This window comes from Microtus oregoni, unplaced genomic scaffold, assembly GCF_018167655.1.
Source record: "Microtus oregoni isolate MIOR12 unplaced genomic scaffold, Mior012 000013F_ref0000133, whole genome shotgun sequence".
Classification (NCBI taxonomy): domain Eukaryota; kingdom Metazoa; phylum Chordata; class Mammalia; order Rodentia; family Cricetidae; genus Microtus; species Microtus oregoni.
In genome coordinates this window covers 36,755,614-36,769,771 of record NW_024543072.1, presented here as the reverse complement: position 1 = coordinate 36,769,771, position 14,158 = coordinate 36,755,614, and the positions used below count along the sequence as shown (strand labels likewise).

The following is a 14,158-nucleotide window of genomic DNA, read 5'->3' as shown; positions in this document are numbered from 1 at the left end:
TTCTAGTTGCCTGGTGGGAGAAAGGCTTGGGTGAGAAGAGGGACTGGTCAGTAAGCTCTCTGTGTATGTTCCTTGGCTTTGAACTGAATCAGCTTTCTGCCATGACTTCCCAGGCACTCAGAGGTGCTCTACCTTGTAGCTAAGGCTCCGCCATCCATTTCCCAGATTTCTGAGGTCTTCTGACCTCTCAAAAACTGCCACCCAGAGCATCAATGATATCTCTGGGACCTTAGAAAGAAAACAGGGAACAAAGAGAAGGGACATTGGTGGTGGGTTGAGGTTTAAGAAGACTTGGATGGAGGGTAGCAGCTATGAGGAAATCTTTGGGCTGGCTCATTTGGAGTAGAAGCATCTGTATATTATCTTCTCTGTTATCAGTTACTCCCACATTTAAAGACTTCTCGCCACCTCATAGAATACTACGAGGCCATTCATGGGTTGGGATCAGAGTTGGTGACAAGCCATGGGGCAAATATATTAGTGAAGTCTCCCTGGCAATGCTTATATAGTTCCAGAACAATGGTAGCTATAATCTTTGACATCAAAAGGATTAAACTATTCTCTAGATTCTTGATCTGTCCTTGTTAATTCATTACCCTTTAAGGCACAGCTTTTACCCCACTGCTGTGATAAAATACACTGGTGAGCACAATGCAAGTGTTTCCTCTGGCCCACAATTCCAAGGTGCAGTCAGCCATGGCAGAGAGTCAAGATGACAGGGAACTGAAGCAGTTGGGGATACTGCATTAAGAGTCAGGAAGCAGAGTTTAGTGCATGCTTGCATGCTAGTGCTCCGTTTGGGATCCCCCCTCACAATCAGCAGGTCTCCCCATCTTTATTAACACAATGGGCAAACACGGTCTTCAGGTGATTCTAGATTCTGGCCAGTTGACAACATTAGCTCTCACCTTTCTCAGAAAGCCCACATCCTTCTCTGTCTTTTATCACCCTCTTAGATTGAGTTGGATGCCTACCTCTCTATTCCAGTATAGACTTGGTGAAACTTTCTTTGCAGTTTGATTTATTCAAAACAATCTTTTTGTTCCCACCACCAGCTAAGAGTTACTTAGCTGCAAGAACTATGCCTCGTACACTGTTCCTAAAGACTGTAATGGGCACAGGTATACAACCTAAATATTGAATGATGAGTTATTTGAATTAACAGATGCAAATATAGACATATACATAAAGATTGCTGTTACGACATTGTGTCACAGAGATCTTATAGGACAGTAGTGTTATTCTTTGTGTAAGGAGCTGCAGAGAAGCACAGGCCAGGAGACTGAAGGGCTCCATTCTAGACCGAGTTCTGCTACCTGGGTGATGTCAGCCAATACTGAAAGTTCTCTGGGCCCCGCAGCCCCTCCTGATGGTCCCTGTGACCAAAAGGACAGAAGTGGATTGCTAACCCGCCACTTCAGTGCCTGAAGAGCAAAGCTAATCTTGGCCATGCCTCAGCTCGGACCCACAATCAGCCAGTCTTGCTTCCAAGAAGAGTTGCTCTATTTCTCGTTATTTGGAGGGTAAGTAGGCTCAGAGTTCCAGGAGGCAGCAGCACCAGGCAAATCTAAAGCTGACATAAACCATTTTGGATTCCATGTGCGAGAGGGCTCCTTTCCTTTGGTCATGCGCTCTTTCCCAGCCATGAAACCAAGGTCTTTCTGACCTGCACCATCCCCACCTCACTCTCCTTCCTAAGGCTGGTATAGCAGAAGCAGCAGCAAGGGAGAGAGAACTGGCCAGGCTCAGCGCCAAGTTCCTGGTGATATCATCTCCCCAGTGAGAGACACTGAAATGTTAAAGTGTCTCTTGTTTCCTGAGCAGCTACCCTCGAGAAGGCAGACAGAAGTAGTAACAGGAAGATGACAGCAACCTGTAAAAAGCCCAAAGAGGTGTAACCAGATGTCAACCAGCCCCCAGATGTTGAAGATTCCTCTTTATATTTCACAACTGTAAGATCTTATTTTAGGATAGTGTTTCCTGAGGTTCCTAAAATGTTGTTCAAGGCCCAAGATTTTGGCTTGATAAAGAACTTGAAGTTTATTTCATTCTTCCCATCCTTACACACACACACACACACACACACACACACACAAACACACACACCTGTTTACATAACAAAAACTGAAAATGTAAGTGCCAGATGGTGGTTTTAAAAATAGACAGCTTGATTTCGGGATAACGATAATTTGCCTACGTCCTTTCTGCCCTTCACCACATCTACTGCTTTCCCTTGCTTACTCCTGACTGAGCTGACAGGGACCTTGTTTACTCCTGACTTAGCTGACAGGGAACTTTCTGGTTTACTCCTGACTGAGCTGACAGGGATCTTTCTGATTTACTCCTGACTTAGCTGACAGGGACCTTTCTGGTTTCCTCTCTCAAGTAAGCCACTGAGGAAACAGGAGCCACAAAGTCTAAGAGGCCTATCTGGTAACTCATTCACTTAGGTGCAGAGGTAGAAAATTTTGTCTTTTCTTTTTTATAAAAGGGTCAAAGACAGATTATTTCTTCCCCTCAGGGTAACAGTGTATCCTTAGAGTCTACTTGAGGGCATACTTGTCCGAATACCCTTTAAAGATGGAAAGGGTTGTCAGTTTACTGTTCCAGAAAACCCATAAAATAATTACAGCTTCCCCTCTACCTGAAAATATCCATGACTGCCATCAAAGAGTAAGTACAAAAGTTCCCCCCACTATTCACTAGAAAAAAATATTAAACATACAATAAAGAACCAGGTATTTATTATCCAGATTTACTATTATTCAAATTTAAGTTCTGTGACCACCATCATTTTATAGCAATCAGACTCATTATTCTAAAATTGTTTTTATAGTTTCATGTTTGATAAATATAAACAGGAAAAGGACTTAGGACCATATGAGGTAGTTTTCTTCGTGGCCATGACTTTCACAATTTAGAATCAAGGAGAGATAGCTGCTGAAGAGATCTTAGTGGTGAGAAAATGGGATTCATCTTTTATTGTTTCCCAGCTCACCCTCTGATATTGAGCAATGGCTTCAGCCAAAGCTTTTTGTCACAGCCCTGCTAAAAGCAAAATAAATAATACTGTCATGTTTAATCTGACTTCATTAGGTCAGGAAAGCAAAGTCGGATCAAAGAGAGGGGAGAACCAGTGGGGGAAGGCACTGAGAGCGGGAATCAGTGTGTAGCCTGCAAGTCCTGGCTAGCTCATACTCTGCCCCCACAGGTTGGCAGAGGAGGCTGAGAGCCTCCAGGTGCCTTAGCCCAGTTCACCCATGGACTTCCTTTCCCTCAACATAGAGTAAGTGAGCTTCTGGCACCTTCACAAGGTGAAATGCTAGACGAGTGAGGCTAGTGAAAATTCTGCTTGGTAAACATTTGAGGGAATGTTTAGGTTTCATTTCCTGCCTTCATTTGAAAGCTTTCCTCATTATCCACCCCCATGGGTATTGTTTTAGACCCCTCTCTCTCGATACATCCTATTCTTACTGTCTGCCACCCACTCTCACTCCCAGACTGTCCTGCCTGTCTTTGCTCTCTGTCTGCCGCCCACTCCCACTCCCAGACTGCCCTGCCTGTCTTTGCTCTCTGTCTGCTTCTGGCACACTCGTACCTGCAGCTGCTGCATGGCCCCTGCAAGACAAGTGTGGAATGCTCCTGTGAACTATGAGAGTTCAAATCGTGCCCCTTGACTCTTGATGGAGAAGAGGAAGGGAGCCAGGTGTCGGAACCTTTGCACCTATACAGTGCCCAGGGCCTCTGGTTGGCATCACAATGATTAGCAGTTTCTTGGCAGGTCCCTGGCTTAGGGATAAAGAAGAATATCCAGTGTCCACAAAACATTCCACTCCCTTGAGGCACCACATAGCTTCTGTCTGGGAAGGAGCAGCTGCTGATCCTGCATACATGTGGCAAGGATTGGTAGCTTATAGCATACTCTGGAGGTCTGACTTCAGGCACTGCGTGGTGCCTAACAGAACAAGGATCCTAGACTCCTCAGAGACCCTTCCAACCTTTCTCTCACACACAACAGTGAAGGGGCAGACCCTAGTAAGACGAAAATGAGGGAAAACCCCATGGATTTCTCACTGTTGCTGGAAGCAGGGCTTTTGGGATTCCTCTTAGGTCTGCCCAGAGATTGGTCTTTCAGAACTATTGTTGGTCAGGCTGCTGAAGGTTGTTGCTCCTAACTGCTCTCTAGTGGCCAGACACTAGTATTGCATACACCAAATGCTAGGCACTGTGAGAGGAAGGCTTCTAGTTGTCTTTAGAAAAGCCACGGGGTGCATAGGTGTCTTGGTGTCTAGGCTGTGCACTGAGACGCTGAGCAGACCTCTGCCGAGTGGAACAGGCAGCTGAGAGCAGATGAGAGCTTGTCTAAATAGCTTAGATTTGGGGGAGTGAAAGCTTCATGTCTGTGGTCAGTCTCTGCTCCCTTCTCTCCCCTCATCAGGCTGTCATAGCAGCCTGGCTAGTTCAGGGTGTGAGGGGGACTACTGGAATGTCTGCTCACAGTTCATGGCTTTATGGGTTGGCTGTGCTCTGGCTGGGCACAGCAGCCTTGCTCCTCTTCCATGGAGCTCTGACTGACTCTTGGGTATTCTTCAAGCATTTCCTGCTCTCTCAGGCTCCACATCTTTCTGATATTCTGTCCTTTCCCTGAATCTCTTTTGCTCTTTCTCTAAGCTGGCTCAGGATTATAGGTGTAAATGTGTTACCTTCAAGCCATGCAGGCTCCACTTCCTCCCTTTCTCCACACCCCTCCCAGCCTGGAGTGACCATCCCTACTACCATGTCAAGCACTCCGCACCCCTCCCAGCCTGGAGTGACCATTCCTACTACCGTGTCAAGCACTCCGCACCCCTCCCAGCCTGGAGTGACCATCCCTACTACCATGTCAAGCACTTCGCGCCACTCTCTGATATTTCCCTATCGCCAGACTCATCTCATCTAGCCTGCCCCTGCTGAATTTCTGTGGGCTGCAAACGAGCTACTCTTTTCTGTATCATGTTAGAATAAAGAAAAAGGGTTCAGTTAGCATTCAGGGACTGACATGAGGGCTCCTAATAATTGTTGCTTATGGTAACTGAGCTCATACTACGTGCTGGGCACTTGGCCAAGTGCTATGGGAACTCTCCCTCAGGCATGACCTTGCGAGAGCCTGGAGAATGCCTACAGCCTTACAAGTGAAAGAATTCCTAATGTCACCAGGTGTGTCCTTCCCTCCCTCTACAAGTGCTGACAGCTCCAGCACCTCGGCTCAGATGCCTCTGCACCACACAGTGACTCGAGGGGCCACCAGCAATCAGTTGTATGGGATTTCTGAGGGAGGAGGGGAAGTGTGGGAGTTTTAAACAGAAAGCCCCACAGGTGTAGGGATTAGTTTGGGGAAGACAGCCATAATTCCTGGGGGCTTGGAAGAGGCTGGGTTAGTGTCTCTAGAAACCAGAAACAATCTCATTAGATGCCGAGATGCCGTCTCTGAAGGGCTTCTGGCAGACTCTTCCATAATTTCTGCTTTCCCTTTCTGGCATTTCTAACATTATTTATTTTTAGTTATAGCATACTGGAATACTAAAATACTTGAGTCAGGGTAAGAACAAATAAAACTTTGTTTTATTTGTGGTGATACAAATTCATGTAATTAAACAGATAAATATTCATTGAGCACTGATGATGTGCCAGGCACAGACTCTTGTTAAGGCGACAGGAAATACATTCACAGTCTATATTAGGGATCAAGGAAAAGATATAGTGTTCATGAAACATTCTACGCTCGAGGAAGACAACAGTGGGATTCAATTAAAACATTCTGAGTACCTTCAATATGACATCTGGAACCTGAAGCAAATTTGGCAAATCCATATCCTTCTTGGATAAAGTCAGAACAGTGGCAGAGGCATGATATCTGAGTGATGAAAGCAAAAGGAAGTTAGAATCAGAGTCTCCAAGCCATGGAGGTCCCAGCTGTTTCAGAGACACGGCTTGGGGACTTGCACTGCCTCCTGCTCCAGTTCTATAGTTCTGCATAGCTCGGACTATCAAGACTCAGGCCATGCAGGCTCGGGTCATGGCGGCTCAGGCCATGGAGCACTCCCATATACACTCAGTCCTCTTAGGCCACTTTAACTTCTCTTTCTCTCTCTCTCTCTCTCTCTCTCTCTCTCTCTCTCTCTCTCTCTCAAACTAACCAACTACAGTCCTAGACGGAATACAAGTAAATCAGGGAAAGATGGCCCCTGAAAGCAAACGTGCACGGATGAAATGCGCCTTAGGTTTCTTCTTCAACGTGTCTGCATGGCTGTGAAATCTTTAACAAAGACCAAGAATGAATCCTTTCATGCCTAGCTGGGCTGCCTGGACTTTATGCCCCTGCACACTCAAACAATTTCCCTCTTTCCCCCACAGGCTATCTGTCACTGGCACATTCCTCCCAGCTGTCAGGTGACATGGAAGATATGGCAGGGCCACACCAGTTGTCTCCGCAGGATTCCCTACCCTTCCACTATTAGGGGCTGAGGCCTTCGTGTGGGGGTGGTGAGACACTGGGCATGCCCCAGCCATCCAAGGAATGGAAACAGGGAGTGCTGTGCCCTGCCAAGAACACCTCTCTTCTTCAGGGAGAAGGGCTTCATTGTTCATTGGTCATGTGAAGGAGCGTGGCGCTCATCAAGTAGCCATTGTTTCATTTTCCTGCCACCTCCCTGGTCCTGGGGGGGTGGGGCGGGGATGAGCTGATGTGAGTTCCTCCACACGCTTCTCAGCTATGGGAATGGGCTGCCTCGGATTTATTATCCCAAAAGTAACCAGGAAAGACAAGAAGGCCAGGTCAGTCCTGCTTTAGCACACAACAATCTCTCATTAACAGGACCTCTGTGTCCTGAGCAGCTTTGGGCAGTGTGGCCAAGCTGGGAGAGTGGTCCTGGGAGGAAGTAGCTTTGTACAGCCCCTTCCCCATCACTTCCTGGGTCTTACAGGCCTCACCTCCATCCTCATACCTGCATTTCCAGAGTGTTTTTGAAGCTGGAATGTTCTGAGATGTATTTCACTAAACATTCCTTTACCTTTTCTAAACCATTCTATTGGATCTGCCTGTCCAAGGGAACATAATACTTTGAGTGCTTTCAACTATTCCCCCAAGGGGTTAGGGAAGTCACTGCCAAGCAAATATTCTGGGACCTGAAACTCCAGGCAAATGAAGAGTTTCTGTCCTTATAGACAGCTAAACATCAATTTTCGTCTTTCTGTTCCCAATAAACTATGTTCCTGCCCTGTCCTCCGAGAGCTGAAAGCACTTCACAGGTCTCGTCCAGCCTGAGTTTGGTGAGGTAAGTAGACTCATTTCTCCAAGCAGAGATTGAGATTGCTGCCTCCATCTTATAGCATAACTGAGAAGAATTTCTCTTACTGCCATATGGAGCATCTAATCACTAAATGTGGCCGAAATGTGGTCAGCAGAGGAGGGGGTGGGGGTTAACTTATTAGGTGTCAAGCACTAACAACGGAACATTTCCATATTTTAGGAAATCCAGCATATCTGGGCCCCAGACTCACTCATCAGAGGCAACACTGACTCAGGCAGAGGGCAGGATGTCACCTTTGGTCAGTTCTCCCATTCATTGCCACCTCTACCTGACCAGCCTCAGTGTGGCCTCCATGTGACTGTCACCAGCATGTGAACTAATGACATAGCACAGTTTAAAAAGATGAATTGTCATTACTCATGATGATTCTTGAGGTATGTCAGCCCTTAATACGTATATTACTTTGTTACTTCTGAAGCAAACCTTTGATTTATAGAACCTTTGATTGCTCATGCCACATAAACACACACACACACACACACACACACACACACACCTGAATAATAGGCACTCAAGCGTTTGCTTTGAAGATACACAAACCCCTCTATCAGCTTGTTGAGAATTATTTTAACGTGCAGACAAAGGGACGGCCCTACTGCAGTGATGTGTTTACAGACTTAAGAATGCACGACAATGATCAACAGGAAAGGAAGCTCTCACAAAGTATGCTTGTCCTAGCTACGCAAGCCTATGAATCAGCCTCTGTGCCTTCCTTGCTTATCCCCCAATGCCTTCCTCCCCTCCCTCCATCATATCTCAACCTACCTTTCTTCCCCCAGAGCAGCCACTTATCATCACACCTAGGGACAATTTCATTACGAAAAGGGGCAGGGATTAATGAAGAACCTAATTATTTTAAATGGAAGATGAAATGCCCCCTACATTCAAATCCTCAGTTTTTTCAGAAACAGAAATACGCTCTGTATTGATTTTGGGCGTGCGGTAGGGTGGGGTGGGAGGCTCATGAAACTGGAGAAGGCCCCAAGTAAAAAACAGCAGCTACTCCTCTTTAAAGACAGGATGTTATAGCTCTAGACTTTTGATAATTGACAGTTTGAAGACTGGAAACTAAACCAGGGGAGGAAAATGTGGAAGTATTTTGAGAGATAGTGTCTAGGTTTGAATAGTGGGGGCAGGAAGGAAGGTTATGTGGGTCTCATTTCCTCTAGCAAGGCCTTTAGATAGCATAAGCTTTGTCCGAGAACTCCAGAGGCATTTCTGATTTCCACGACTTGACCCGGTTTCTCCAGTGATCACATGCACCTCTCCCCCTTGAGGAGACGCCCACTGAGTTCTCTCTCACATATTTTGTCCCCCGAAGCTGGGCATTACCTTCCAGGGATGCTGAGCACCAGAGGCTTGTTTACCAGGCTGGCCTCACTAAGCCAAGGAACCTTGTCGAATTTTGGAACAAAGGCCTAAAGAGAAAGGGGAAGAGACAATTTTGCAGAGGTTATCACACTTAGGAAAAATAAAGATAAATCTTAAAAGAGGACACAGGGCTGGAGAGATGGCTCAGCAGTTAGAAGCACTCTCTCATCTTTGAGACAACCCAAGTTCAGTTCTTAATTCACTCCTATCAGCTCACAATTGCCTGTGACTATAGCTGCAGGGGACCTAGAACCTTTCTATGGCCTCCACAGGTACCTGCTTTTAGGAGCACATGCCTACACACAGATGCATGTGCAGATAAAATTAAAAATAAAATATTAAAACAGTTATAACACTTGACTAGTGCTTGCAGGATGATAAGCAAAGTGAGCTAATAGCAACCACACAGCAATCAACATTCGACAAGGCATTTTTACACCCGAGTCTTTCCACCACCCCGTAAGTGGCCAAGAACAAATATGTGCCCTTTCTGGTTTACAAACCAAGAGTTCAAAGTGAAAATAGTGCTACCTCCTTAAAGCGACACAGTTAATAATGGGTTCATGCTTTCTGACTTTTGTGTCCACTATATCCTGTAATCTAGATATTTTCAGCTCTCTGTACTTACACCTATTCATAAATTCTTTAATATTTCCAGCAATCTCTTGTCCTGATCTTCTAGCCGTGTTTTCAGACCCCAGGCACTCCATCCTCTTTTTTAGGTGGCAAAGTCTAGTAAAGAATCGAGCCTTGGAATCATCCACATTTGGGTATTTGATCTAGTTGCAATTAATATCTAGCTGCTTGACTCTGGACAAATATAAACGTATGATCACATCGTCTCTGTGAAGACCAGTGCCCAGAAAGCTCCATGAGATCGGCGATATGTTTTCTCTGTGTAGTTACTGAGGTCTCTACCATAGCTCCAGGAGCCCGGGCTGTCACCTGTACCTGTAGGAAGGTTTGAATGCATGGAAAGTCCCTTAGCTGAGGCCTGACAATAACACAAGTTCAACAACTGAGGTTGTTATCCCTCTTCCACGGCCCAGAATCTATCCCTGGCTTCTCCTCCCTTGGAGCCGCCAAAGCGCATCCCAGACTTTGAGCAGATCTCCCGAAGAGGAGCCGCCAGTAGAGGGCAGCAGCGTCTCCGTGCCGGACGCTTGGGCGGTGGAGCCCTGTCCACCCGGAAGTGCTCCCCCACAGACGTACCCTCCAACCCCGCGCCCCGGATGTAGAAATCGCTGGGCGACTGCCCATCTCAGTCGTGCACCCCTAGGAGGTCGGTGCAGGTGGGTTCAGGCATCCTTCACGTCGGGCCGGTCCCGCCGAGCCGAGGCTGGGAGAGGGGCGGCGGCGGCGGGAGGGGCCGGCCGGCTGGGTGAGTGGCAGCACCAGACTGGACCATTCCCCGACTGGTGACGCGGACCCCTCAAACCTAGAAGTCCCTGTGCGTGAGGGCAGATTCCAGAGTGTCTGGCTTTTGGAGCAAAATTCTAGCCTGGCCTCCATGGAATAAAGACGGTTCAGCAGGAGGTTTCTTTTTTCTTTCTCATTTGCTGAATGACGTTCATGTTTCTGACTCTTTTGAGTTTTCCTTGCTGCTAAGTAAGGTGATATAACACTTAAGGATGGTAACCTCAGCTAATGAACAAGGGAGGTTTGAGTTCTTGGTTTGGGCTAAAACTGTAGATATCATACTCTTCTGTATGGTGCAGATTATTGTTGTCATGAGGCCGACAACTTACTCCAATGCCTTTGGGAACCTGGTAACAGCGTTGTAACAGCTTTGGATTCTGTCCCTGTCTATTTGCATAACTTGCAAATACAATCATGCAAAAATAGTACATAGCGCCGGGCGGTGGTGGTGCACGCCTTTAATCCCAGCACTCGGGAGGCAGAGGCAGGCGGATTTCTGGGAGTTCGAGGCCAGCCTGGTCTACAAGAGCTAGTTCCAGGACAAGCACCAAAGCTACAGAGAAACCCTGTCTCGAAAAACCAAAAAAAAAAAAAAAAATAGTACATAGCTTAGGTGTATGACTGCCAGAGTTAAGCCTGTGTAGAGGAGATAACGAGAAGCACGAACTTTGATAGTAGACTTCTGTTGGAATTCTGGCTCCACTTTGTTACTCTGGGACAAAAATACCCAACCAATGTGAAACTCAGCTGTTTTACTAGGTAAAGTGGGACGGGTACTAACTTGTAAGGTCGTGACGGTAAAATGCTAACTTTAGCGTTCTGAGTCAGTGATGTTATGCAGATATCAATTGTTAAGATTATATTTTAAAACTTGAGGTGTGATTCTTAATGCCTCAAATTAGGTCACCGTGCACAATTGATTTAGGCTTTCAGTAGACTGAGTTGTTTTGATTGTAACGGAATCCTACCATGACCTTCCCAGGCCTTCATGTATTCACAGATCTCTCTTTTTCTAGGAATTCAGCCGAGTTGTCGTTCCTCACAGAACAAACCCATCTATTGCAGGCCTAGCCTGAATCGCAGCCTTTGTAAACAAGAAAGAAGCAAGCGCCTGAAGGGCATCAAGCATGGCATTTCCAGAGAGGTGTTAATTTGCAGCTTTGTCGAGAGCGAGACTCGCTTGGACTTTTCTGAGGGAGACTGAACCGGCCTGGACTTGGGGAGAGGATGAGATAATGTGCGCTCAACATGTCACGGACACCAAAGAAGTCAAGTGGCAGAAGGTTTTGTATGAGCGGCAGCCCTTCCCTGATAATTATGTCGACCAAAGATTCCTGGAAGAACTCCGGAAGAACATCTACGCCCGGAAATACCAGTACTGGGCTGTGGTGTTCGAGTCCAGCGTGGTGGTCCAGCAGCTCTGCAGTGTCTGTGTTTTTGTGGTGATCTGGTGGTACATGGATGAGGGGCTTCTGGCCCCCCAGTGGCTCTTTGGGACTGGGCTGGCATCCTCACTGCTTGGGTATATTTTATTTGATCTCATCGATGGAGGCGATGGACGGAAGAAGAGCGGGCGGACCCGGTGGGCTGACCTGAAGAGTACTTTGGTCTTCATTACTTTCACTTACGGTTTTTCACCCGTGCTGAAGACCCTGACGGAGTCTGTCAGTACTGACACCATCTACGCCATGTCCGTTTTTATGCTGTTAGGCCATCTCATCTTCTTTGATTATGGTGCCAATGCCGCGATTGTATCCAGCACACTGTCCTTGAACATGGCCATCTTTGCCTCTGTTTGCCTGGCTTCACGTCTTCCCCGGTCACTGCACGCCTTCATTATGGTGACATTTGCCATCCAGATTTTTGCACTGTGGCCCATGTTACAGAAGAAACTGAAGGCATATACCCCACGAAGCTATGTAGGGGTCACCCTGCTTTTTGCATTTTCAGCTTTTGGGGGTCTTTTGTCCATTAGTGGTGTGGGAGCGATACTCTTTGCCCTTCTACTGATTTCCATTTCATGTCTTTGTCCTTACTACCTCATCCGCCTGCAGCTCTTTAAGGAAAATATTCACGGGCCTTGGGATGAGGCTGAAATTAAAGAAGACTTGTCTAGGTTTCTTAGCTAAGCTGGGGACCTTCATTGCAGTATTAAGAAAGCTGAAAGACTTAGAACCTAACCAGTATAACATTTAAAGGCAGAGTTCCACTCTTGAAGCAGAGGGCTGTTCTGGGTGGTATAACAGAGATCAGAAGAAAGCATTTTTTAACCAAGGGCTTAGTGAAGGTGTTTGTTCTTCAGTTATTTTGTGAAAAAGCTTTCTGGTGCCATCATGAATTATTGTCCCTCTTTATTCCTTGTAACAAATAATGTAATGAGGGTTCTGCTTATTAAAAAAGTAACACCCATTGAATTGTCTCATATTAAAAAATACCTGTATTTATGTGTATATGAGAGAGAGTGTGTGTATGTGTGTGTGTGTTCTCTTTCCAGTATGCATGTCCTAGGCATTCAACTCAGGCCTTGGCAGCAAATGTCTTTACCAGCTGGGCCAGCACACTGGCCCAATCTCATGGTTTTTCTGAAAGCATAAGACAGAAAGTGGTATAAAGAGTAGTAGGTGTGTGTAACCAGTTATCTAGCCTTTTCTGTACACTAGGGGCCACCTTTATATCTAGAGCCCGAATTTGAGAGTCCAGGATGGTGGTCTCTGGTTGTCCAATACCACAGAAATCGTTTTAGTTCTTAGCGGATCGTACACATAGCCAGTCAAGGAGAGTGACGTGTCACAGAAACACAATGTTAGAGACATCGAGAGAAGCTGGAGAGAGTTCATCTGAAACCACTAGGCAACAAGAGGTGACATTTACTCTTGGAGGATGGCTGGTGAAAGCCCTTGAGAGCAGAGAAGTGATGTCAGCAAGAACTGGAAGTGATGGAGCAAGCAGCTGTGTCCAGGAGGGCAGCTGCTACTGCTCCCAAAGTGTTTGCTTCTCCTCAGTCTGGGCTTCATGCCTGTGTAATTTCTGAAAAAAATGAATACTTCGATAGCTGTGAATATGCTTTCTATTGTGGAATGAGCCTTGTAAGCTGTCTTAAATTTAATCCAGGTTACAAGCACATTTGTACAAGACATGACTACATTTGATGCCACATCTGTTAGCCGCGGCACAAAGGTGGGAACGTGATAGGGATTTAGAGTTACAGACATCTGGAGGAGGAAAGAAGGCCAGGGGCGAATGAATGGTTCAGCTTGTTGATACAGTCACTTGGGCTCTCTGTAGCCCACTATGAGCAATCCAGTTTGTCTAAAGATGGGGCAATCTGTGACGTCTTGAGTTAGCTGATTGTTCAGCTCTTAGTTTTCATCTTTAAGAACTGTGGCAATTAGATGAGCTGTGTGTGAGTGTACCAGTGCTGAATATCTCAAATGCAAAATTCTGAAACCAAAAATGTTCCAAAATCGTAAAGGTTTTGAGCATCAGTGTTATACCCTGTGAAAAATTCTACACTATATACATTCTACACTGGGCATGAAATCCTCATGCCCAAATTTTTTTTTTTTTTTTTTTTCGAGACAGGGTTTCTCTGTGGTTTTGGAGCCTGTCCTGGAACTAGCTCTTGTAGACCAGGCTGGTCTCGAACTCACCGAGATCCGCCTGCCTCTGCCTCCCGAGTGCTGGGATTAAAGGCGTGCGCCACCACCGCCCGGCCCAAATTTTTTAAGAAACATAAAGTTCTCTTCGTGCTGTACATAAGGTGTACATAAAATAAGAGAATTTTGTGTTTGGATAGGTTCCACTCTCAAGCTATTGTTTTACGTAAAAAATTCAAAATTCGAGGAAAGAAAAGTCCAACATATTTCTGGTCCTGAGCACATTGGATAAGGGACTCCGGGTGTGTCATGATAATTGGAATGTAGGGAAATTTGCAGAGGGCTGTGGCACAAAGTGAAACAGGTTCTTTCCAGAGTGGCTGGCCCCAGCTGGGAGAGCACGCGTCCTGGTACTGTCCTCTG

General features: G+C 46.2%; 2 protein-coding genes across 6 annotated transcripts in view; one reads left to right on the top strand and one right to left on the bottom strand.

Moving 5' to 3' along the window:
* Window positions 1-12,111, bottom strand: part of CUNH1orf105 (chromosome unknown C1orf105 homolog) — a 28,319-nt gene extending 16,208 nt beyond the window's left edge. The window contains exons 1-3 of the mRNA XM_041662687.1: window positions 12,091-12,111; window positions 8,682-8,767; window positions 5,806-5,893 (exon numbers count right to left, since the gene is read on the bottom strand). Of these exons, the coding sequence (XP_041518621.1) occupies window positions 5,806-5,893; window positions 8,682-8,767; window positions 12,091-12,111 (195 nt within the window). The remainder of the gene's footprint in view (window positions 1-5,805; window positions 5,894-8,681; window positions 8,768-12,090) is intronic.
* Pigc (phosphatidylinositol glycan anchor biosynthesis class C) lies at window positions 9,948-12,553 on the top strand. Of its 5 annotated transcripts, none has more exons than XM_041662683.1 (2): window positions 9,948-10,012; window positions 11,156-12,553. In XM_041662683.1, the coding sequence occupies exon 2, from the start codon at window positions 11,375-11,377 to the stop codon at window positions 12,266-12,268; it is 894 nt and encodes a 297-aa protein (XP_041518617.1). In that variant the 5' UTR covers window positions 9,948-10,012; window positions 11,156-11,374; the 3' UTR covers window positions 12,269-12,553. The 5 variants fall into 5 exon arrangements, with proteins under 5 accessions (XP_041518617.1, XP_041518616.1, XP_041518618.1 ...); XM_041662682.1 differs by having other exon boundaries at window positions 9,970-10,101; XM_041662684.1 differs by having other exon boundaries at window positions 9,977-10,002.
* Window positions 12,554-14,158: the final 1,605 nt, after the last annotated feature.

Excerpts from the sequence above, each read along its gene's own strand:
- Pigc (XM_041662683.1), top strand. The coding sequence starts at position 11,375 with ATGTGCGCTCAACATGTCACGGACACCAAAGAAGTCAAGTGGCAGAAG.